The 27,053-nt window shown below is 34.6% G+C and overlaps 1 protein-coding gene across 1 annotated transcript; it reads right to left on the reverse strand.

Annotated features, from left to right (window-relative positions):
* Positions 1-5,250: 5,250 nt before the first annotated feature.
* LOC133332083 (GTP-binding protein Rhes-like) lies at positions 5,251-27,053 on the reverse strand. The gene is made up of 4 exons (XM_061540464.1): positions 26,476-27,053; positions 16,751-16,944; positions 5,710-5,893; positions 5,251-5,647 (listed from the first exon to the last, which is right to left on the reverse strand). Exons 1-4 carry the CDS (start codon positions 27,051-27,053, stop codon positions 5,251-5,253), a joined length of 1,353 nt encoding a protein of 450 aa, XP_061396448.1.

Genomic DNA, 27,053 nt, shown 5'->3' on the forward strand with positions numbered 1-27,053 from the left:
GTTCGAAGATAGGATATATCGGTCCACGTTTAGACATAGCTCCCATATAACAGTACCCCCCAATTTTCGGTATTTTGAGGTTCTTGGGCGCGTTTTTCAACCGAATACGCTGAAATTTGGTACATTGGGTTCTTATTGGGTACTTAATGTCCCCACAAAAAATTATAAATATAGGTCCACTTTTTCTGGTAGCCCCCATATAACGGTAACTCCTAATTTTCAGTATTTTGGGGGTTTTGATTGTATTTTTCCACCGAATTGGCTATAATTTAGTATTTCGAGTTCTTAATATGTACCAAATCTCTCCACAAAAAATTATAAACATATGTGAATTTTTTCGGATATCCCCCATATAAGGGTACCCCCCAATTTTCGGAATTTTGGGGTTCTTGAGCGCGTTTTTCAACCGAATACGCTGAAATTTGGTACATTGGGTTCCTAATAGGTTCCAAATCTCTCCACCAAAAATTATGAATATTGGTCCATTTTTTCGGATAGCCCCCATATAAGGGTACCCCCAATTTTCGGTATTTGGGGGTTCTTGAGCGCATTTTTCAACCGAATTTGCTGCAATTTGGTAATTTGTAGTCGTATATGGTAACAAATCTCTCTACCAAAAATTTTTAATATTCACCCCCTTTTTGGGGGTAGTCCCCATATAACCCCCTTTTTATACCCTCCACCATAATTGGAGGGTATATTAGATTTTGTCATTCCGTTTGTAACTCATCGAAATATTCATTTCCGACCTATAAAGTATATATATTCTTGATCAGGGTAAAATTCTAAGACGATCTAGAACCCATGTCCGTCCGTCCGTCCGTCTGTTGTAATCACGCTCTCTTCTGAAGGAATTGAGATAGGATGCTGAAATTTTGCATAGGGTTGTCTTTTGTCTGCAGGCAGGTCAAGTTCGAAGATAGGATATATCGGTCCACGTTTAGACATAGCTCCCATATAACAGTACCCCCATTTTTTGGTATTTTGAGTTTCTTGGGCGCGTTTTTCAACCGAATACGCTGAAATTTGGTACATTGGGTTCTTATTGGGTACTTAATGTCCCCACAAAAAATTATCCGATATATCCTATCTTCAAACTTGACCTGCCTGCAGACAAAAGACAACCCTATGCAAAATTTCAGCATCTTATCTCAATTCCTTCAGAAGATAGCGTGATTACAACAGACGGACGGACGGACGGACATGGCTAGATCGTCTTAGAATTTTACCCTGATCAAGAATATATATACTTTATAGGGTCGGAAATGAATATTTCGATGAGTTACAAACGGAATGACAAAATTAATATACCCTCCATACTATGGTGGAGGGGTAAAAGGGGGTTATATGGGGACTACCCAAAAAATGGGGCGAATATTATGGTAGAGAGATTTGTTACCATATACGACTACAAATTACCAAATTGCAGCAAATTCGGTTGAAAAATGCGCTCAAGACCCCCAAATACCGAAAATTGGGGGTACCCTTATATGGGGGCTATCCGAAAAATGGACCAACGGTACCTCCTAATTTTCAGTATTTTGGGGGTTTTGATTGTATTTTTCCACCGAATTGGCTATAATTTAGTATTTCGAGTTCTTAATATGTACCAAATCTCTCCACAAAAAATTATAAACATATGTGAATTTTTTCGGATATCCCCCATATAAGGGTACCCCCCAATTTTCGGAATTTTGGGGTTCTTGAGCGCGTTTTTCAACCGAATACGCTGAAATTTGGTACATTGGGTTCCTAATAGGTTCCAAATCTCTCCACCAAAAATTATGAATATTGGTCCATTTTTTCGGATAGCCCCCATATAAGGGTACCCCCAATTTTCGGTATTTGGGGGTTCTTGAGCGCATTTTTCAACCGAATTTGCTGCAATTTGGTAATTTGTAGTCGTATATGGTAACAAATCTCTCTACCAAAAATTTTTAATATTCACCCCCTTTTTGGGGTAGTCCCCATATAACCCCCTTTTTTATATTAAAATAGTTATCTGATTTGTTCCGCGTTTTGAGTTTGGTTCTAAGTCTCTTTTGTAATCATTTCACCTGCGGAGGATAGAGAGATAAACAATTAGAACGTAAGGTTCGATAATTAACTATAGCCGCATTTAGACCTAGCCCCTGATTGGAAGTTCGAGAATTTGAACTAAGCTTGGAAGAAATAATAAGATGGGCAAAGTTTGGATGAAATCTAAATTTTCTGAAACGGATTTGGTCCAAAGAAACATGGGGTCTAGAACCAATATTTCGATGAGACACATTTTCACCGTGTTAAAGTCTATACACCCTCATTAGCCATAAGGCTGAGAGTATAATTATCCTTTAAAATTTTCTAAAATTTTTAATTATGGTTTACATAATCCGTTTTTAGAAATGTCGGTATAAGTCCACTTTTTGGTATGTTCCCTATATTTTCATTTCTAGTACCTGTCAATATATCTATGGTGGAGGGTATCCAAAGTTCGGCCCGGCCGAACTTACCGCTTTTTCACTTGTTTATTTTTAAGATTTTAAATGGGCTGGTAAATGAATACCAATGCTTGTTAAGGTTTGTAACTTTGCACATATATATTTGAAGATTTAAAAAGGAAGAAAAATAATTTACAAAAAATTTTTGTTGTTGTTTTGTTGTTGTTTTTTGTGATCAAAGAAAACTCCTTATTTTTGATGGCGGGCATGATAACTCCTCACTGGAACATCGGAATCCGAAAATTCCAACGGTGTTAGAAAGAGTACATGTCTGGCTCTCGTATGAACTAGGATTATTGACTTCGCTCTAAAATTAACAAAATGGCGGACCTTTGAAAAAATATTCTTTGAAAAACGCCGATTTTTTACCAAAAACCAAGTTAAAAAATAAGGAAGATCTTCACCGATTGGCTTTATCCTAGTTCATACGATAGCTATACACTCACAGAGAAACGTGTAAAAATTTGCAATCGATTGGGTTATTAGTTTTTGAGTTATCGTGCCCGCCATTCACAAAAAAATGTTTAGAGAAAAACGCGTTTAAAGTTTGAGAAGCCCTTCAGCCGTCACTTGATGCTGACACAATAAATCGGTTATATCTTCAAGAGTTCTTGAGATTTTTACTTGAAATTTTGCAGGGACATTCTTGAATTAGTGTAGATTGGAATTAAGTCAACAAAAATTTTGACCCCGAGAATGGGGGGGGTCCCCTTAAGCGCGTTTTTCAACCGAATTCGCTGAAATTTGGTATATTGGGTTCTTATTGGGTACCAAATATCTCCACTAAAAATTATAAATATAAGTCCATTTTTTTCTGGTAGCCCCCATATGAAGGTACCCCCAAATTTCGGCATTTGGAGGTTGTTGAGAGCGTTTTTCAACCGAAATCACTGAAATTTGGTATCTTGTAGCCGTATATGGAAACAAATCTCCCTACCAAAAATTATTAATAGTCAACCCCTTTTAGGCGTAGTCCCCATATAACCCCATTTTTTATATTAATATAATTATCTGATTTTTCCGCGTTTTGGGTTTGGTTCTAACACTCTGTTGTAATCATTTCACCTGCGAAGGATGTCGAGATAATAAAACTAGTACGTACGGTTCGATAATGAACTATATGTGAACTATAGCCCGAATTTAGGCTTAGCCGTAGCCCCTGTGTGGGAGGTACCAGAAGGCATGGACCGATATTCCCCAAATTGGGACTTGAACTAAGTTTGGAAGACATAATAAGATGGGATGAAATCAAATTTTTCTGAAACGGATTTGGTCTCATGGGGTCTAGAACCAATATTTCGATGAGGCACATTTTCACCGTGTGAAAGTGTATACACACTAATTAGCCATAAGGCTGAGGGTATAATTTTCTATTAAAAATTATTTCAGTAGTGTTGGCGGTTTATTTGGGATACCATTTGTATTTTGTTTTTGCAAAATAGTCAGGCTGAATCCCAGCTTGTTGTTTTTATAAAAAACAACTATTTATTAGTGGGGAATGTATGGCATTGTTTGCCATGGTATTGTTTGTAAATGCCTTGTTAACCTCGAAGTGAGGCTCCAGCGAAATTCTCATGCAGTTTATGTCGTTGGTCAGCTAAGTACTTCGCTTTGTTACAAGAGACATTTGGGTATGAAAGGTTTTTTGTACAGAAGCAATAGCTTCTGGGAGAATATCCCAACAAAAAACTAAGGGAACTGATGAGGATCAGTGGCGTGATCCGAAACTATAGTCTTCCCTGCCTTACCCCTCGGCAAACAATGCCATACATTCCCCACTAATAAATAGTTGTTTTTTATAAAAACAACAAACTGGGATTCAGCCTGATTATTTTGCAAAACATTAAAAATTATTGTTTACATAATCGGATTTTAGAAATGTCGGTATAGGTCCATTTTTTGGTATGTTCCCTATATTTTCATTTAAGTATCTGTCAGTATATCACTTGTTTAAGTTAATGAAGTACACGACTTAAAAAAAAAACAAAAAAAACCAACAAAATGCGGCAGTTATTTAACTTGCAATTTTAGTTGCTTTAGTATTGGCAATAGGTGCATACAACCATTATTACGTGTTTTTTTGTGCATATTTTTAACTGAATTCGTTTCAATTTGATATTTTGAGATCTCATTTTCAGTTAAATTTTACATCACCACTTTTTGTTGAATTTATTGTATACAAGAACACTTAAATGTTGTTGAATATTTCCCTCTCCTTTTCGGGCTTAATTTTATTTACTTGATTTTTACAATAAAATTGAAAAATATATATTTTTCACATTTTGTAATTATTTGATTCAAAGTAGCCACATGCACTTTATGGGCAAATTGTAAACGCTAATTGTTTACATGTGTGTATGTTATTAATTTGATAATATAATCAAAAAATATTTAATGTTATAAATATGAATTGTTTATGAATAATGCAATCCAAAGGGAAATATACGTTATAAAAATTTGAAATAACACTTTTTCAGTATTTTGATTGTTTTTTGTTCATCATTTCTTTAATTTATTAATATGTAGGTATGTTAATTTGAGAATAGTTCATAGTTGCATAGAAAAATAACAATTTTTTTCAAAATATGTAATATGTATAATATATGAAATCATCCGTTTTTATTATTATATATAATTTATGTTGGTGTAACTGTCTGTTTTTTTTTTTTCAATCAACTACTATCACAATATGAAATGTTTTTTTTTTTTTGTTTTTATTAAATATATTTTTGATGGATGAGCTTTGAGGCGACACACCCACACACCCACCTTACATAATTACGCATTTTTTCCGTGCCACCGAGCCTTCGCCCTCGTTCATGGCCATTGTTTTTGAGCGCATTAAATTCAAATCCGTTCGTATGCTCGGCCTTCGGGCATTTGGCGTAACCACACCACAGGCATCGCTAAAACGTCGCTTTATGGAAAGGGCATTCTTCTTTGTACCACCAGCCGATGAGTGCGGTGGCAATGTTGATGGTGCTCCAAATACAGTAACCACACGTCGATGGTGATTAGGTGCCATTTCCAAGGGTAAATTTGCAGCAGTAAATAGTTCGTAGAACAATTCATCAATGTGGTAATTTTGTTTTGCCGAACATTCCACAAACACACAACAGTTGTCTTGACCCGCAATATAACCCATAACTTCATCTAGTTGCACAGTCCTGTAAATTGATTATGACAAATTGTATATTTTTGCTATGTATAACACGATGGCTGATATTACCTTTGTTCCTTGTCAGATTTATTACCCGCCAACACCATGGGAATTTTTGGCAAAGCTTTCTTTTTAAAACCGCTGCCAGGATTCAGTGCTGCCCATTTCGTTTCCAGAATGTTTTCTCTTAGGCGTACAACTTCTTCGAATGACTCTCTTGAATCCATGCTAAATACCAATATAAAAAGATCACCTGCAGGAGGAAGAATGGAATTTTATTTGGAAGAATTTAGTAGTAGCTTCAATTGTATGTATAGAGAGGTGTCCACATTATTATTATTACATTAATATTGCATATTATTATTACATTGGCTTAATTTTCTACATAGCATTTAAAATCTATATATATAAAATAGAAAAAAATTTGTTTGTTTGTATGTTACCGATAGACGCCAAAACCGCTGAACAGATCTTAATGAGATCTAAACTGTATGTCGGGACATGCCTTGAAAGTAACATAGGCTATATAAGCTTTTAAAATTTCGCGTGGTTGCGGAGTTATATCATCAATAGTAAACATACCTCAAAATTTCTGAACATGTAATATGCGTTTATCTTAAGAACGGTTACCGATACTGTTTTAAAAATTTGCCTGAATAACGAAGGTGTGAATACACACAATCCATACAAAAATGGGCTTGGTACGATCAACGAAAAATTCACTTTTTACTGCATATTAAAAATCAGCATATTGAAAATTGAATATATTTTGTTTGTAGACTCTAAAAATGCTGAAAAGATTTGAGTGATATTTTCACAGAACGTCATAACATGCCCTGGGAATAACATATGCTATATAAACTTCTAAGATTTCCCGAGGATGCGTTGTTATAGCATCGAACGTAATCATAACTCAAAAATTATGAACATGTAATTTGTGTATATCTTAAGTACGGTTACAGATACCGACTTCAAACTATTGATAAGTAGCGTGAGTGTAAATACGTATCATCCACACAACATGACCGCGGACAAGGGAAAATGCACACCTCATTGCATTTAAATCTATACGTTGAAAATAGAAAACATATTGTTTGTGGACTTAAAAACCACTAAACAGATTTTGCTAAAATGTTCATAGTAAGTCAAACGATCCCACGATTTGATAACTTCAGCAGGGGCAGCGAAGCCCCACTGGTCCCGCTAGTAGGTTATAATTGCAGACCAAGTTTTTAATCTTATTATTAGACGCAATGACAAACCCTAATGAGATAGGTTCAAATCGTTTCAGAATTAGATAGATCTCTCATGTATACTTTTTTGCGATGTGTTGTAAATGGTGCACCAAATGTATAACGTTTATCCGATTGCAATGATTGGTTTAAGTTTCGTTCAAATCGGTATAGATATAGATTTACTTGTCCGATTTCCAACAAATCCGAAACAAAATCGAAAATATCGATTTTATTATCTGAAAATCGTCCTTAAATATTTTCAGATCCTAATCTGTCTCCGATAAATAATGACTTTTACAATTTCAAAATTATCAGTATTCGTAAATATAGGGTTTCTGTGCAAGAATCTGGTTGTTCACCTTTGCTAGATTCTTGCATGAAATGAAATAAGATGCAATTTAATGGATATGGAGTTAAAAGGAGTATATGTTTTACAAAAATATTTCACATTCCATTTGACGGAATACATGTGAACTCAAAAATGAAAAATGAAGGTATTATCAAAGTCCCGAATGTGTCGATTCCTCGCAGTTCTCAGGACAAGGACTGTCGTACGGCACATTATGACATATTTTGCATTTAAATCTAAACCTGCATCCATATCCAGCGCATGTACTTGGAAAGGGTGCGGTGTACAGCAATTTTTGGCTGACTAAATTTATTATACCCTACACAACTATGTTGTCAGGGTATTATAGCTTTGTGCAGCCCCAAAAGTTTGTAACGCCGCGAAATATTGGTCCTAGACCCACCTTTAAGTATATCGATCGTCATATCTAGACTAGCTGAGTCGATCTAGACATGTGTGTCTGTCTGATTTTTTGGTCGCTCCAGAAGCCGCAATTATGGCTCAAACACCGCGAATTTTTGCATGGAGAAGGGCATCTGGTCAAAGAATAAGCATGCCTGTTTTGATAAAGATCGGTCAATATTTAGCGGGTCAAATAGACCCTGACTTTTGTGTGAAAAATTACAAAGTTTGTATATATTTGCCCCTGAAGGACCTAGACCCAAAAAGTTGATAGTATGTTCAAGAGGAGTGGTTGACCTTTAAATTGATACCAATTATATGGTCGTATGTACTCAAATGTGGCTACACTTAAATATTTACAGGTTCTTAAATATTTACAGGTGACATTATTTAGTAACCCAAAACCACACTAGACGGCGGAAATATAGCGCTGATCGCTTTGAAAATTTCCATGAGATTCCAGTTATGGTCAAGGACAACGCCTATAACATTCGGTGATGATCAGATAATAATTTTGGGATGAAGTGGACCGAAAACTTAACATTTTGTGTTGTTGTTTTTAGTCGGTCTATAGGCCACAGTTGAAAGCCCAACATCGCAATATAACCCACGCTATAGAGAATCTGGACAAGTACAGCCCTCGTCTACTGAATATTAGTAATATATGTTGACCTTTAGTCAGGTTCATCGAAGGTGCAAATAACGCAAAGTTAGATTTTCGTGGAAGTATACTGCTCCGCTCACTTGTTACTAGGTGAATATGTTATTAAAAAAATTGTCATCGAGAAAGAAGTAAAAACTTTGTCAAGTTTGCAATATAAATATCGAATAGTGGGGTGTTCCGTTATATCGTGGGTATCCCGAAACATGGGCCAATACTGAACATTCCTCATAGGTAAATCTGATAACCAAATTGAATTCAAAATACCAGTTTACATCTGATTCTTTTAATGGCGTTTTTAGAATTTCCAAAATACCGAAAAATCAGGGGTACCAAAATAACTTTCAGCAGGAAGATTTAATACCCAATGAGTTCCAAAATACCGAAATTCAGTAAGAAGATTTGATACCCAATGACAACCAAACATAGCAATTTATAGCCAATTCGGTAGGAATCCAAACGAGTCAAAAATCGCCATTATACCGAAATATCAAATATTGCGATCCCTATCTTGATTTCAATAGACAGAAAAAGGGCACGCATAAATCGACATGGTATTTTATTCTGATCAAAAATATATATAAACTTTATGGGGTCTCCGGTATATATTGCGAGGTGTGGAAAACGGATTAACAAATTTAATAAACGTTACTATTTGGTGCGATCTGTGGCCCGAAGGTTTGATTGGAGCTTAAGTCTTGGACAACGGCGATGATGTCATCGTCAATTCGGAGCGCTGTTTAAGAATTCGAAAAAAATCTGATATTGATTTGAATTCTCATTTGGTTTCCAATATGACGACCATAAATTGCCCATATTAATTTCCGTTTTGATATAACTCCCATATTACTATACCATAATTATTCGGTATTTTTAATATTTCAGACTTCTTTCTAAACCGTCGCCCTTTATTTTCGATATGTTCAAGGTTCTATTCAAACCATAGCGATACGTATAATCCTGAAAGCTACGAACGATTTGAGGTATTTTAAATGTCCATGGTGGAGGGTATAAAAAGTTCAGCCCGGCTTAAATTGTATTTATTATGCAAGAAACATTTTACATATCCACCTTTAAAACTTGTAAGTTAAAATATGGAACCAAAACATCACCGTAAATAAATCCTAAATTAATTAGGAATACACGTTGGTCTCGTATTCGGGATAACAAAGAAGTAGCTGAAATCCTTAAATGGCCCAATAAAAGTTAAATTTCAAAATACTTCCCAATAACAGCCATGAATGCTTGCCATACGATACATTTTAATATAATCAAAAGCAAATGTAGTCATAGTGCTATCGAATACGAATACGATGAGGACATAATTTCTTATCTTTAGCACAATTTGGCATATGATAAATGTTAATTGGTTTAATAAATAAAATAACATTGTACTAGAAAAGGAGGCGTATGCCTCATTCATGATAAGTATTTGAATTCATGTGGAACATGTACAAGAATTTTATAGCATGTTCTTGTTTTTGCTATTTATGAATTTTGTTTAGAAAAAGGCACACTTTGCAAAAAAAAAAATGCTATAGAATGTAGAATTTCGTAGATAGGTATTCCAAAGGTCTATGTGTATTAGGTCATCCAGTAGGGTCAGCAGAAAACTTTTTTTCAAAATATATTGAATTTGAAAAAAAATAACACTGTGCGACAAATTTGAATTTTTTTGATAATTACCGGGAAATTCCAACAGATTATAAAAAAAGAGGGGCTAAAAAAAGAAGACACGGGTATCGGCGTTTTGAAAGTTTACGTCGGGATGTAACCTAAAAAGGCGGGACAATATTCTCCCTTTTCAGGAATTTTGATAATTTTCCAATTATGATTTCTTGAAATCCTTGCATTTTAGGTATATAGTGTCTTCGGCAATGTTGACAAAATATCGAGGAATATTTTGGTATGCAACTTTAACCCTCAACCGACTCATTAAAGTGGTCTTTTCGGTCCCTTTTTCCAGGAGTGATTGAAAACTCATTCAAAACGGGGTTAAAGCTGCTCAGAATATTCTAAAGAAATGTTCGCCATAAAGTTTTACTATAAGTCTCAGAATAGACTAAAACTCAAAAATCAGCCTAAACGTCAAAAATCTTAAAAAACAAAAACTCATTACTAGTTTTTACCCATTATTACTAGTTATTACTAGTTTTTACCCATTTTTCTCACAAGGTGTCGTTTTTAGTATAAGGGACAAAAATATTCTCCATCAATTTTTAGCATAAGTCTCTGAACAAGAGAAATATGTATATATAATGTATATACCAAATATAGTCATACATTTTGAACCAAAACGGGGTTAAAGCTAATTTTCGAATTATGATTTCTTGAAATCCTTGCATTTTAGGTATATAGTGTGTCTTCGGCAATATTACTGACAAAATATTGGGGAATATTTTGGTATGCAATTTTAACCCTCAACCAAATATTCAAAATGTTTTTGTATTTTTTTGTCAAAGACATTTCCCAGTATTTTTCGACTAAGTGCATTAAAGTAACATGAAACTTGATTTTAGGTATATAATGTCAAAGAATAAACTATTCTACGTCAAAATCCACTTCAAGTCTCAGAATAAACTATAAATTTATATTCAATAGTTTTTAGTTTTCCTTGATATTTTGTCTGTAATATTGCCGAAGACACTATATACCTAAAATGCAAGGATTTCAAGAAATCATAATTCGAAAATTATCAAAATTCTAGAAAAGGGAGAATATTGCCCCGCCTTTTTAGGTTACATCCCGACGTAAACTTTCAAAACGCCGATACACGTGTCTTCTTTTTTTAGCCCCTCTTTCATAATCTGTTGGAATTTCCCGGTAATTATTTTTTGTGTTGCACAGTGTAATTATACTTAGATTTTAATTTTTTTAAAAAGATGGAATATTTTTCAAAGATATTTTCGTTACGACAAAAACTTTTGAAAGAAAATAAAGATTAAGAGTTGTGTGTTTCCAGAAAGTCGCCTTTTGGATGTTCTGATATTTGGGCCATGGGTATATTTTTCAATTAAATTTACACGTATATAAGAACAATCACTTTTAAACTGACATACAATTTGAAAGCATTATAAAATTCGAAAGCATATATAAAAATATTAGCCGAATTTTGCAAGGGTCCTATAAACAAATCTTTAAATATCATTGGGGACTATACAACTGTTTAGGGAAGCAAACCAATTTTTTGCGGTGTAAATTGCCTTTCGTCATGTATGTTCTCTTAATCTAAAGATTTTATGTTTTTATTCCAATGAACAAATCTAATCAAGAAAAATAGTAATTTTATGTAAAAAATAAAGAAAATAACATCCACGTAATTATTACTTACAAGGACTGTAAGGACCATTAACAGGGTAATGCAAACAGCTATGTAGAAACGTTTCACATATTTGTTACAATGTCATGGCAATTTCGAATGGTGTGTCGATTTCGACATCATTGTCTTATCATAAATGAGAATGAACAACATTTCGAAATTCCAAAAGGTAGACGTTCTTTTAAATTTTTTAAACACAACATTTAAGACATCTCCTATTGGCTATTATTTAAGACATTTTATGGGATCTCCCGCGGGAAGGTGCCATAAACATTGTGCCAAAATTAATACAATGGAAGGTATATTTTATCTATGTGTTATATACAAAGAGCAAATCCCTGTATAACTAGGTTGTACTAATGACATAACCCTATGTGACTTGTTTGTCAAATGATATGTAACTGTTTATTTTGTTATGCCTGTAACTGTTAGTACATGGGGTTTTTCTGTCGGTTGTCTTCCATTCGACCATAATGTTGTTGTTTTTTTTTTCAGATTTAGGACTTTATGTTCATTGGCGGTATTCTCGTAATTGTCCTATCTTCTCGTTGGTCACACACACACATGTGTATGAGTATTGAATTATTTATATGCACACATTTCTCATGTTATTTGTATTTACCTATTGTTGCCAAGTGACATTAAAAATAAATTTGCAGAGATGGTAAATTCCTAAAAGAAGTAAAATACTACACTATGCACTTTGTTTGGTCATAATTATAAACAATATATAAAGTATATACATATATTCTTGATCGGAATAATAATTCTATATCGATTTATGCATGTCCGTCTGTCTGTTGAAATCACAATAGAGCTCGCATTTTTTGAATCGAATTTTGAAATTTTCACATACATTGCTTTAATTCCTAGGGTGTTTTTGTATTGTATAACGAAACCCCAAAAATATAGTTTAGGAATTTTTGGCAAGATTTTCAACGAAGTGGGTGTAATAAGGTATTTTCCCACTGAAAATGTTCATTTTTGATCCAACTTTTTGGGGAGAATTTGGCATTCTGAATTAATTTATGAATATTATTCGGTATTTTGGGTATACATCACTGTAGTTTTGTATTTTTAATTAGCACTGGTTAGAACATATTCCTGTCGAGATTTATTAAAATTTGCTCACGTTTGTGGATAGCTCTTTTACAACGGTACCCTCATTGTCCAAATAAGAGTATGCGTTTTTAAACCGAATTTGTTCTAATTGGGTAAAAATTTTAATTCCCATACTTCCCCAAGGCATAAACCATCACATATATAAAAGACCGAACGATTACAGGTATTTTAAATGTTCATCTTCATTGTGGAGGGTAATTCGTGTGAAAGTCAGGGAATTGATCTCTGCCTTTTATTTATTTATTGATATAGACCTAGCACATTGAGAATAATAAAATTCTTATGAGGTAGTGCTAGTGGTACATGGAATAATTCAAGATTATATAATGGATAAATATATAATAAAGATAATAACAAAATATGCTTATTAATTATTACATGCAAAATATTTTTGTAATTCATTTTTGAAACGCAGGTTGCTGTTTATAATCTGTATATTCGGCGGAAGTTAATAACTATTCAAAATATATCAAAATCTACCACAAAAATGGTAAATTTGTCATGAAGCTAATTTCTCACTCTGTGGGTATGTTAATAAACAAAATTGTGGTATTTGGGGTTCTAAGTATTGGATTGGACCTTGTTTCTTCGAAAACGAGGATGGAACGACGGTCATCGTCAATCGGAGCATTATGATCATAATCTACTTCTTTTACCTGCTATTGAAGTACAGGTTGAGATGAACAAAGTACCACTCGTCCGACAGCTGTACAAAAGCATTTTGGTGAGAATTATCCAGAAAAAAACGTTTTTCGTTTGACTGGAAAACCACAAGTGACTATCGTTATCCAGTATTTAAATATGAACAAATCTCTTGTGCTTCGTAGCGTAGCCTGACGTCAAGGAAGTGGACGGAAGAGAACAGCAACATCAGCAAAAATGGTTCGTAAAGAAAAGATGCGACTTGATCGAAACCCGCGTCGCAGTGGCCGAAAAAAGGCTCGTGAGCTATATTCCATTCGGCAAATATTAAAAAATGAGCCATTGAAATTCCAAAAAGTGCAAGAACTTACACCCCAACAGATAGAAAATAGGCTCAAAAGAGCTAAAGAGTTGCTTCGCTTGGCCGAAATTGGTGAACTGACGAATTTGGTTTTCTCCGATGAGATGCCAAAGAGGTCAGCTTACTCAGCACCATCGCACTCAGCACGCGCCACCCAAGAATGGTTTCAAAATGAGATTCCTCACTTCATTTCCAGCGCACAGTGGCCACCAAAATCTCCGGATATCAATCCGTTGGACTATTGTGTCTGGAGTATTTTGGAAAGCAAGGTTGGCACTAAAAGTACAAAGGTGTCGATCACCTCAAGCAAACGCTTCGCGGGGAATGGGCCAAAATACCGTAGAGCAACATTCAATCAGCGTGTGACGGTTCATTGGCCGTTTGAAGGCCATAATCCGTGCCAAGGGTGAACAATTCGAACAAATCTATACTTATTCTAAAATTTGATGTTATTTCCGACATTTTTATGTTTTCATTCAATAAAATTTAAAAATAAATTAAAATCATGGCGTTTGACTTTGTTGCAGTTTTTTATCTCACCCTGTATACGACTTTGGGGATATGTGTGCGAAATTGCACCTGCGTTATCTGTTATTATACTAATACATCCTTTTTTAAGGGCAGATTTTTCTTGCATTACATCCGATCCGCCTGGTCCATACACAATTTGGTGTGCACGGAGGGGCTCATATATAAATTAAAACCTTTGTTCGCTTTTTAAAAACTTAATTCAGTACACCATGCTAATATTTAATATTAGTAGTGAATACAAGCAAACATTATACGCTCCATTCTATTCTCATTTCAATAAGCGCTCAAATATGCAAATCGACAAATCTGTGAATATTTGGTGCCACATTTACTTGGACTTGAACAAAAGCAATATGTAAAATCTAATATATATCTAAAAAGGCTTCGTTCTGTGGCCAATAGAATGGGATAATAATTCCGATATTATGCTTATAAGAATACATGGTCAAATAGGCAGAACCACGGACGACATGCATACATCAGCAATTATTGTTATATTCATAAAATTTAACTGATATTTAAAGTGGCCCTAGAGCAACTCAAAAAGAACGGTTCTTTTATATGGGAAGTATGCCAAATATGGATTTACATTATTATTTAAATTTTCTAAAAAAATCATGTTTAATTTAACATTTTTAGACATATTTGTGTAGACAAATTTGAAAATGAACAGATTGGATTGAATGGCTCTCATTTTGAAATTGCCCCAAATTCTTATACATCTCTTATCTATACATCTCTATTAACAAACTACCCCCTAAACTGTTCATTGGAGAAATTATGAATCTAGTAATTTTCTCATGTGTACTCACTTGTCTATCACAATCATTGAGTGTACCAAGTGATTTTCATCGGCCGACAGTGTTGCTGTCAAGATTTTGCATTTTTCCCATATCTAAGTTGGGGAGGATGTCATCGTATTATATGTAGTATGTTATCATTTTAACGTGAACATGCTATGTCAGTATATATAACGAACACAATGATGTCAAAGAAATATTCCCCCTTGTCATTGTACACAAACGCCAATTCAACCTAACATCAAATGGGGTATAAAAATAGACAAACATCTGAAGGACTTATCAGTGACCTGTTCTACCACATGTTTCTTATAGACTGTCAATTCTTTCCTGTCTGCCTGCTAATGGCATAAGTTGAATTCATAGCCATGTATACACAGCAAATCGGTAGAATATAGGAAATAATTTTTTATTTGCACTGTGCAACAAGATTTGATTGCGGGTGGTTGGTAATTCCTCTTTGAGATGAAAGTCCTTGGCGAGTATTTTAAAACCCCAGTTGGTCAAATTTGCCATAGAACATTTGTAAAATATGATTTCAATACAAATATAATCTTTGTAAAAAATAATTATTATATTATGTGAATAGTGTTCAGAAAGTGTTGCCTATGTCCGAATTCCTGAAATTTATAAATGCAAATCATAAAACTTTTAATTCTGGTTTCATGTCAGAGGAAGTGGAAAAATCGGCCGAAAATATATATGGGAGCTACATCTAAATTTGGACCGATTTTCAGGAAACTTAACACACATCTTTCTAGACCATTTACATTAAATCGGAAGAAAATATATATTGGAGCTATATCTAAATCCTAATTTCAATAGGGTTCGTCCTTGGTCCAAATAAGTGACCTATGCCAAATTTCATCCAATTCGGATCATAAATGCGACCTGTACTTTGTTCACAATTTAACATGGACAGACGGACGGACATGCATAAAACGACTTAAAAAGTGATTTATGCATATTCTCAAAAGGAACCATGTGTCTATCTCGTTTCCTTTTGCCTATTACAAACATATGCACAAAGACATAATACCCTGTACCACAGTGTGGTGAGGGGTATAATGAAATATGAAAGTATTCATTAAAAATTGTGTTCTGTGTATATGCCATAAGTGATGTAGGGTATAATTTGGTCTGCTCCGCTCGACTTTTGTCCTTTCCTTACTTCGTTTTTATTAAAACAAACGCCCAATTTTTAAAAATAATAATAATAATAATAATAAATAAAAATAAAAAATGCCTTAGGAAACGTTAAATTCTACAAAAATGTTGTGTGTGTGTATATTTTTATATTTAAAGCTTCGGGCATTGGTTTATGTCAACCAAACACACACACACACATATATATATATATATATAACATTCTTCTGATTTCGAAACAAAAAGAGATATAGAAAAAGTAGAACCACAGGAAAACAACATAAAACTACAAGTATGCCATAAATATAAGATTATTGTGTGTCAAATGGGTTTGGCTCGTTTATTTGCTCAGTTCATAGCAAATTCATATGATTTCATTTGTACAAATTGCATGCATTAATCATGTCAAAGAATTTATCTCAGTCCGAGTAGAGAAACATGCACGCACACCAGTTATACAGACGAACACTAATGCACGCATATTGGCAATACCCACATGTGTGTGTGTGTAGATGTAATAGTACACCATAATATTTACTTACCCGTTAGAAATGACAATCGACGCATAGCCGGAAATGGATGGTGGCCGGATGTGTCCAGAATATCTAATTGATAGACTTCATTACGGATGCGGTACAATTTCCGATGAAAATCCTCTATTGTCGGTGTATAGGCTTCTTCGAAGCGATTGCCAAGAAACCGGGCTATTATTGATGATTTGCCCGAACGTGAAGATCTGTAAAAAATGCGAATATTTCCATGTGATTACGTTTTTTACAAGTTATATTTTTGATAAAAATTTCGAAGTCTCAATCTTCATTAAGAGTAAAAAACTTTATCTGCGCTGCAATTGGAAAAGATAAAAAAATATTGTCATCGGTTAATAAAAGAGCTAGAGAAATATTGTCAATAGCTTTGCAATAATTTCAAATTGTATAATTTTTTCATATACTTTTTTCTTTGAAAAATATGTTTTTGCTATAATTTAATTGGAAAATCTTGTGATTACATATTACTTATATGTAATCACATATTTTCCCGAACGAAAGGATGAGATGTGTAAAAGAAGGATGTGTTCATTTTATATATATGTATATAGTATATCCAGTACACATGTTTGTGTGTTATTAACAATTCAAATCCAATCAACAGTTAATTAAATGTGGAAACGTGATTTAATGTACTTATCATTTTCGATAATCCTTCGGTTGATAGGGGCCAGGATATTAATAAATGGGCTGTGAAATTAATTAAGGCATGTCTATAATACCGTAGTAATTGCTTACAATTAAAGTCCGCAGATTGACTTTAGCATGGAAAAACTTTCGTTTAATTACTCCGCAAAAGTTTTACACATTCTATTTAATGATAAGACACTTGTAATAGTTGATTTCTTGGTACAATCCACAAAGACTACTCACTAGGTTTGATTGTATGAGCATAGACTATTTATTTTGGAAATAATGTTCATTTTCAATTTTTTTTCTACCATGAATACAATGTTGCCAATCTAATTAACGATATGAAGACAAATCAGCAAATGTTGTGTTGTGGGCCAGAATATTTTACGTGGATTGGATTAATTCACTGATGCTAATTAAATAATTTATTTATTAAAAGGGCTTTTTATTTACTACAAAGACATTTCCAAATTAAAACTAGTAAGGAAAGTAGTAAAGTCTGAATGGACCGAATATATCGACGCCTCCGAACCATAGTATGCTAAGTCGACTTAGCATGTTTTAAAGTTTTTTACGTTTTTATACCATAGACAGACGACAGCCTTAATTTGCATTAAAAAGTTCTTAATTTGAATTAATATTTACCCCTGACAGACGAGAGTTTCTGCATTTATGAACCAGTTTTTTTGTTTCAAAACTATTGTTTGTCTGTGTGTAGGATTGACATTTTCACAAATGTTTATAATATTTTTTGGGATTACATCTTTATGAAATAGATACATGACAGAACGGAAGAATAACAGCTAAAATTGTAGTAAAACAGCTCCCGATGTGAAAAAATTTTGGAAATTTGCCTTTATTTCTAGTATTTTTTTAATAAACGTAAATAAATTTGACAACAATCAATTTATTTTCTACAGCATTGCCATATTAGAATTGTTTAATTCAGTATGATTTTGTACATTTACGACACATAAAAATGAGGATAATGTACAAGTTAATTTGAATTAAGACTGTTAATGCAAATTAAGGCTGTCGTCTGTATAGGCTATTAGATACTACGGTCCTCAATTTAAATTCACTGAAATTTTGGTAATCATCGGTCAATCCAAACCAAAGTTATAAGCAAAAATGTACTTAGCATGACACGTACGATTAAAGAAACTTCCATACTTTGAAAGCTTCTACTTAAAAACTCACTTTTCAGACTTAGCATGCTATGGTTCGGAGGCGTCGATATATACCCCATGGTGGTGAAGGGTATCATCCACATGGGGTATATTCTACGTCGACATGAAATTGAACGAACTGAAATATGTGATCTTTATCTATAAGTGAACAGACTAACATCAATACATAAAATTTCATTCGGGCAGATTTAGAGTAGCTTGCGTGCAATGGGATAAATTTACGTAAATCGATTTAAGGGGACCCCCCATTCTCGGTGTCAACATTTTTTTATTTAATTCGAATATACTTGAATTATAGAACAATCCATACAAGATTTCAAAATAAAATCTGACGAACTCTTGAAGATATAGCCGATTTGTTGTGTCAGCATCAAGAGACGGCAAGAATGATTCTCGAACTTTAAACGCATTTTTCTCGAAGAATTTTTTTACGAATGGCGGGTACGATAACTCAAAAACTATATTTATAATTTTTTTGTGGAGAGATTTGGTACCTATTAAGAACTCGAAATACTAAATTGCAGCCAATTCGGTGGAACAATACGATTAAAACCCCCAAAATACTGAAAATTAGGAGGTACCTTTATATGGGGGCTACCAGAAAAAGTGGACCTATATTTATAATTTTTTGTGGGGACAATAAGAACCCAATGTACCAAATTTCAGCGTATTCGGTGGAAAAACGCGCCCAAGAACCTCAAAATACCGAAAATTGGGGGGGTACTGTTATATGGGAGCTATGTCTAAACGTGGACCGATATATCTCATCTTCGAACTTGACCTGCCTGCAGACAACCAAAGACAACCCTATGCAAAATTTCAGCATCATATCTCAATTCCTTCAGAAGATAGCGTGATTACAACAGACGGAACAGACGGACGGACATGGCTAGATCGTCTTAGAATTTTACCCTGATCAAGAATATATATACTTTATAGGGTCGGAAATGAATATTTAGATGAGTTACAAACGGAATGACAAAATGAATATACCCTCCATACTACGGTGGAGGGTATAAAAATCGGGAATGGGGGGAGGCGGGGGTTCCCTTAAAGCAAACATGATACTACTATTCAAAATATAATATCTATCAGTCACCCGTTCGAAATATATATGGAAGCTATGTCTGCATTTGTACAAATTTTAACCAAACGCAATAACGGCATTCTAGTCTCAATTTGATACGTTGTGCAATATTTCGTGTCAATCGGACAAATATTAAGAGTTTGGTGCACCATTTGCCAAAAAACGGACGAAAATATATATGACAGGTATATCTAAATCTAAATCGATTTCAACGAAACTTGTCAGAGATTAATTTATATTAACTTCAGTACATTGTACAAAATTGAGTGTCAATCGTACGAACTTTGGGTCTATAGGGCACAATTTACATAAAATCGGAAGAAATTAGCTCCCATATATGTGAGAGCTATATCCAAATCTGAACCGATTTTCACGAATCATCACCCGTCATTCTAGACTCAATTCAGTATGATATGCCAAATTTCGTGCAAATCGAAGGATATATAGGGACTTTGGTGCACAATTTACATAAAATCGGAAGAAAATATATATGGCAGTATATCTAAATCTGAACCCATTAGTACCCATCACTCTACGCTCAATTCACTACTGTGTGCCAAATTTCGTGCAAATCGAAGGATATATAGGGATTTTGGTGCACAATTTACATAAAATCGGACGAATATATAAATCTAAACCTCTATTTAAATCTAAACCGACTTTCTCCAATTTTGATAGGGTTCGTCCTTGCGCCAAACTTCGTCTCATTTCGACCATAAATGCGACCTGCACTTTGTTTACAACAGACAGACTAATTCTATGCACATCCTCAAAGTAACCATAGGTCCCGCTTCTTCCAGCGTGTTACAAACTTATGCACAAAGACATAATACAAGACAAACACGACAACATTTTGTCAACTTATTTTCTTCTTCTTTAAAAAATACGTATATTTTTCATTACAATAAGTTTAGTCATATTACTTTTATAATGTTAAGTAAAGTATTTGTTTTAAAATTAGTAATGCTATTGTCGAAAATCTCATTTAGCGTTACTTATCTGCAGAAGTAGTAATAAGACTTCATAAACAGAAAATTTTAAACACAGCTACGGATGGTTATTGTAACATTGTTATCTTCTTCACAACAAATCTAATGTGCGCACATAATTACTCTCATTAGCGCACATATGCGCCATAGATGTTGAAATAGAATTCCAGATTCATATCAAGAAATTGAGTGTTAAGTAGAGTGTTGTGTATGGTGCACTAGCACTGCTGTGGATCCGATTAGCCGTGCAATTATGTTCTTTAATTGGAAATGCTGTTGTTTTTATTTTCAATTTCCTACGACTATAGAGCACAATGCGGACATGTTATAAAAACTGAGAGAAACAACGTCTTTAAATGGTACATGTAGCCAATACATAACGGCACGTGTTGAAAAAAACTGTTGAAAAGTAATAAACGGTAGAATATAACAATGAATGTGTCTCTCAACTTATTTCAATTTGTAGTGTTTATACCCTCCACCACACTGTGGTACAGGGTATTATGAAAAAACTCGGTGTTGCAAACATAAATTTACTGTGAAAAAAATTCATTTCGGGGGGGGCCCGGGCCCCCCGGGCCGCCCCCCTGCGTACGTCCCTGGTACAGGGTATTATGTCTTTGTGCGTATGTTTGTAACATGCAAATGGAAACGAGATTGACACATTGTTCCTTTTGAGAATATGCATAGAATCACTTTCTGAGTCGATTTATGCATGTCCGTTCGTCCGTCTGTCCATGTTATATTGTAAACAAAGTACAGGTCGCATTTATGATCCGAATTGGATGAAATTTGGCACAGGTCACTTATTCGGCCCAAGAACCCTATTGTAATTAGGAAAAATCGGTTCAGATTTAGATATAGCTCCCATATATATCCTTCGATTTGCACGAAATTTGGCACTGCGTTCTGGATTAAGTCTAGAATGATGTGTGTTAAGTTTCCTGAAAATCGGTCCAGATTTAGATATAGCTCCCATATATATATATATATATATATATTCGACCGATTTGATGTTAATGGTGTACCAAAGTCCCTATATATCTTTCGTATTGCACGAAATTTGACATGCCGGATTTGATGGCTAAACTACACAACGCACGCATATGTGATCCGTTACTAAGATGCAGAAACCCCCATGGGCAATATGGTTCTAATGTATGATTTTTCGATATAATCACTGCATCCACCCAAAACGGATGCTGACATTTTGAAGCCGGATTTTCGGTGTTTTTAAAATTTTTCTTATAATGGGGATTGTAGAACTCGTGATTTTGCTTCGTTTAGTGTATATCTCATGAATGTGTTCACCGTAACTTCTTTGCAATTGGATTCCAAAGATGAAAATTTGTTGCGTAAATTTTTATAAAAAATCCAGTTTTTATACCCTACACAACTATGTTGTCAGGGTATTATAGCTTTGTGCAGCCCCAAGAGTTTGTAACGCCGCGAAATATTGGTCCTAGACCCACCTTTAAGTATACCGATCATATCATATCTCGACTAGCTGAGTCGATCTAGACATGTGTGTCCGTCCGTCCGTCTGTCCGTCTGCCCATTATAATTTGTAAACACGATACAGGCCACAGTTATGGACCAATCTTCACGAACTTTTGCATATATGATGGGTTCTGGCCAATGAAGACCCCTATTGTTTTTGGTAAAGATCGGTTAATATTTAGGGGATGAAATGGAACAAATACTTTATTTTTGTCGGATTTTCTGGTCGCTCCAGAGGCCGCAATTGTGGCTCGAACATCGTGAAATTTTTCATGGAGAAGGGGATCGGGTCAAACTATAAGCATGCCTGTTTTGATAAAGATCGGTCGATATTTAGCGAGTCAAATGGACCCTTACTTTTGGGAGAAAAATTACAAAAATTGTATTCTATGGCGTATATATCTACTCCTGAAGGACATAGACCCAAGAAGTTGTTAGTATAACCAAAAGGTGTGGTTGACCTTTAAATTTATACCAATTTTATTGTTGTATGAAGTCGGATGTGGGAGTTACACTTAAATATTTAGAGGTGTTCACGTATTCAGATATTATTTAGTAACCCATTACCACCCTAGAGGGCGGAAATATTGCGCTGATCGCTTTGAAATTTTCCATGAGGTTCCAGTTGTGGCCAAGGACAACACCTACACTTTTCGGTGATGATCCGATAATAATTTTGGGATGAAGTGGACCGAAAACTATATATTCGGAAATATTCGGATAATATGTCCTTGTAAGGAAGAGGCGCTGTTGACCTCTAGGCAAGAGGATACATCTATCAAGAAATATTACTCAGGCTCGGAATAAAAATCCGCAGAAAGTTAGAGTTCCGTGGTAGTTGTGTAGGGTATCGTATGGTCGGCCCCGTCTAACTATACTGCTCCGCTCACTGGTTTTGTCTAAATTTAAGATGGTCCACTCAAATGCCGTTGAACACCGTGTGATTTTATGTTCATGTTCAATTCCGCCCAATAAAAACAGCAAAAATATATTTTGACAAATTCGCTTATATAAGTTTTTCTTCGATTTGTTTTTACATACATTAATGTTTGTATTATCATATTCGCGAAACTGTGTGAGTAGCTAATCCAAAATTGATTGTGGATTTAAAAATCGTATGCACTTGTGTCATTTTTAGCCATTTCTGGCGTTTTTGCAAAGTGCATTGAGCGGCACACCAGGTTTAAAATCGCTATAACTTTTGTGCGCAGCATCCGAATTTGTCAACGCGAAGCGATTTCGAATCAGCATATTTTTCTTAACCTATGTACCAAAAATGTGCTCGCAAAAAAAATTTAATTTTTTTATGGAGTATTAAAAGAATTTTGTAATTTCCCATATAACCTCCCGTATATGATCGGAAATAAAAACGTTTTGTATCATTCAAATAATTTAATAAGGTACCAATGTTGAAGATGTTACATGTACCAATGTTGAAGATGTTACTAAAAATACAGTAAGAGAAGTAGTAAAGTCGGACTGGACCGACTATATGATACCCTTCACCAAGTTGTATCCTAACGAACTTTTACATGCAATATTTATCTATAAGTGAACAGACTAACATCAATCCATACACATGCCTTTCTGCAGCCTATTCTAAATTGCATTTCACTCGGGCAGATTTCGAGCTTTTTGCGCACCATAGGGCAAATCGAATTAAAACAAACTTGATACACGTCATTCGGAATGCTGCACTGCTCAAAATTTAATCCCAATCGGACACCCGTTCGAAGTAAATATGGAAGTTATGTCTGCACCTGCACCACATTCAACAAAACGCAATAACGTCTATCTAGTCTCAATTTGATACGTTGTCAATCGGACAAACATTAGGAGTTGGGTGCCCTTCAGTACATTGTAAACAACAAATTTGTGTTAATCGGGCAAACTTTGTGTCTTTGGTGCAAATCGGAAGAAAATATATATGGAAGCTATCTCTCGCGATGCCAAGTTTCGTGTAAATCGAAAGATATATAGCGACTTTGGTGAACTATTAACAAAAAATCGGAAGAAAATATATAAGGGCATTATATCTAATTCTGAACCGATTTTTACGAAACTTAACACACAACTTAATTCAATACGCTGCGCACAATTTCGTCAAATCGAAAGATATATAGGGACTTTGATGAACCATGTGCATTAAATCGGACGAAAATATATATGGGGGCTATATCTAAATCTGAACCGATTTTCACGAAACCTAACACACATCATTCGACTCAATTCAGTACGCTGTGCCAAATTCCATGCAAATCGAAAGATATATAGGGAGCTGTGCCAAGGTTCATCCAAATCGATTTATAAATGCAACCTGTACTTTGTTTAGAATTTAACACTAACACACGGACGGACATGCATTAATCGACTCAGAAAGTGATTCTATGCATATTCTCAAAAGTAACCATGTGTCTATTCCATTTCCTTTTGCATGTTACAAACATATGCACAAAGATTATGTCTCTGTACCGCAGTGTGGTGAAGGATATTAAAAGTAAGCTATATTTTACTTTTGGTTAAAGAGACGTCTCCAAAATACCCAATAGTGGAGATACCGTTATATGGTGGCTACCGTAAGAAGTTGATGAATATTGATAACTTTTTGGTAGGAATATGAGTCACCCAATGAAAATCCAACATACCAAATTACAGCCAATTTGATGTAAAAGGTTTTTCACACCCGATAATGGGGAGTACCGTTTTATGGGAGCTATACGATCATTTTTGGTAGGGAGATTTGCTACCCAATGGAAGCTCAAAGTACAAAGCTCCAGTCAATTCTGTTAAAACGTGTCAAACATTTCCAAAATACCGAATATTTGGTGGGGGCCGTTATATTTTCAAAACCAAACATTCTTGGAGTAATTGTAATGCATGTGCAAAATTTCAAGGCTCTATCTTAAATAATTCCATATCTAAAGTGATTTCAACATAGGGGAGAGGGGGGCACCTTTGAACACTTTTTGCTTTCAAGCCTTATAACATTTTTTATTTTATAATTTTTGGTTTCTTATAAATTTTAACTAATAGGTACATATGTAACCTTCAAAATGAATATACATATGACATACTATAAGCTTGATAAATGTATTTTAGTACTGTTTTAATGGACGAGCCCCCCTGGGGGGTAGTTTTGAACAGGAGTTGGCATTTTTGAACGACATGGTTTTTTACAGTGTTTATGTTCAAATATGTATGTATTTTATTCATACATATCAGAAATGCATTAATTCATTAAAAAATATATAAAAAATGTTCAAAATTTAAAAAATTTAGATCAAAAGTTATTAAAACATAAAATGACTTAAAAACAAAAATTAATATGGTGAAAAATACAGTTAATTTCGTAATCATATTAGCCCATTTGAAATTTTGAGAAATCGAAGCCAAAAGTTAAAAACTCCTTTTTTATTCGAGTTTAATGGGCATGTTCAAAGGTGCCCCACCCATGGCATTTTACGGAAATTTAAAATAACTTTTTTTGTAATAAATATATATGAAAGAAATTACATTAGTTATGTTTCAAATGATTGTTGGAATGCAAAAAATTTGTTTGACGAAAGAAAACTATCACAGAATTCTTCCTGCGCCCTTAGAACCAAATGAATAAAAGTTTACAATTACACTGAGAAAACATGGTCACCCATGCACAATTTTTCGACAACTGAAAAAGCAAGCCAAAGTGGTTTACGCATATAGAGAACAAGATTGCCATATACAAAAAATGTGGTCGCGGGTCGGAAAAATATTAAACCAAGATTTTATGAGCACTGTTCAAAGCTGCCCCACGTTCAAAGGTGCCCCCCTCTCCCCTACATATATTTCGGAGAATATTTCGACAAATTTAATATACACTCCACTATATAGTGGACATCTAACAACATAGTGTCACACTTATCAAACCACGAAATGGGTATTGGAGACACTCATGTTGGAAACTGTGATAGGAACAAAAATCAATTCCGATAAACTTAAGAAAAATATTTTTTGGTACTTTATGATCCCACAAAAATTTCTACCGGTCGGTTCATTCGTTTTGAGCTACAGTGATATGTGCTGCATTAAAAGTTGTGCTAACACCTACCGAATATCAGCGTGTACCTATATATGGGGGCAACCATGGAAAGTGGACCGATATATAAAATTTCAATACCAAAGAAGCAATGAATGTGTAACATTTCAAAGGTCATAGAATACTATATATACATAATAGGGTCTCAATGGGTCTCAAAGTTTGATAGTTGTCTTGTAAAAAAATTAAGGACATTTTGTTCTCAACGAGGGAGCATAAATCCTTAATATTATTAAACTACTTACCCTAACATAACTAGCCGGTAACAATTTTTCGAACCTGGCAATGTATCATCACATAAGAGGGATGAACTAACCACTTGACTGGCTATGAAATCATCATCGAGGACATCTAAATCGTCAGCCGTATGGTGGTCGTGGGTGTTTTGATGCTGATGCAGATCGGCGTGGTTCATTAAACGTGTCGTTGTGTTGACAACGCCATTACTGCCACTGGGCACATCGTCCAGAAATGTTACAACATGTGATCCCCCAACACCAGTTGTTGTACCGGACGTACCGACACATCCACCACCACTAGAATTGTTCATTGTGTGATTTGTTGTTGTGGCTGTCGCAGTGTTGTTGGCAGTAGCTATTGTGTGATTGCCAATGTGGCCCGTTGCGGTAGTAACTTTGCCATTAATCTGCTGATGCTGTCGGTCGGGCGTTACAGCACTTGTCGTTGGTGGGGTGGTTGTCGTTATAGTTTGTTGTTGTTGTGTGGTATTTTTATTGGAATCGCCGAAAAAAACTTCAGTGTAGTCATTGTTGTTGTTCCGAGCACAAAACCAATTTTTGCAACGTATCATATTGGCATTCAT

The sequence above is a fragment of the Musca vetustissima genome, unplaced genomic scaffold (genome assembly GCF_032173495.1).
Source record: "Musca vetustissima isolate MV318-11 ecotype Yass unplaced genomic scaffold, APGP_CSIRO_Mvet_v1 utg73599, whole genome shotgun sequence".
In the NCBI taxonomy this organism is placed as follows: domain Eukaryota; kingdom Metazoa; phylum Arthropoda; class Insecta; order Diptera; family Muscidae; genus Musca; species Musca vetustissima.

Coding starts and splice junctions, on each gene's coding strand:
- LOC133332083 (XM_061540464.1), bottom strand. CDS start 27,053: ATGAATGCCAATATGATACGTTGCAAAAATTGGTTTTGTGCTCGGAAC. Junction 5,894..16,750: donor TCGATTGTCATTTCTAACGG/GTAAGTAAATAT, acceptor TTCCTCCTGCAG/GTGATCTTTTTATATTGGTA. Junction 5,648..5,709: donor AAATCTGACAAGGAACAAAG/GTAATATCAGCC, acceptor ATCAATTTACAG/GACTGTGCAACTAGATGAAG.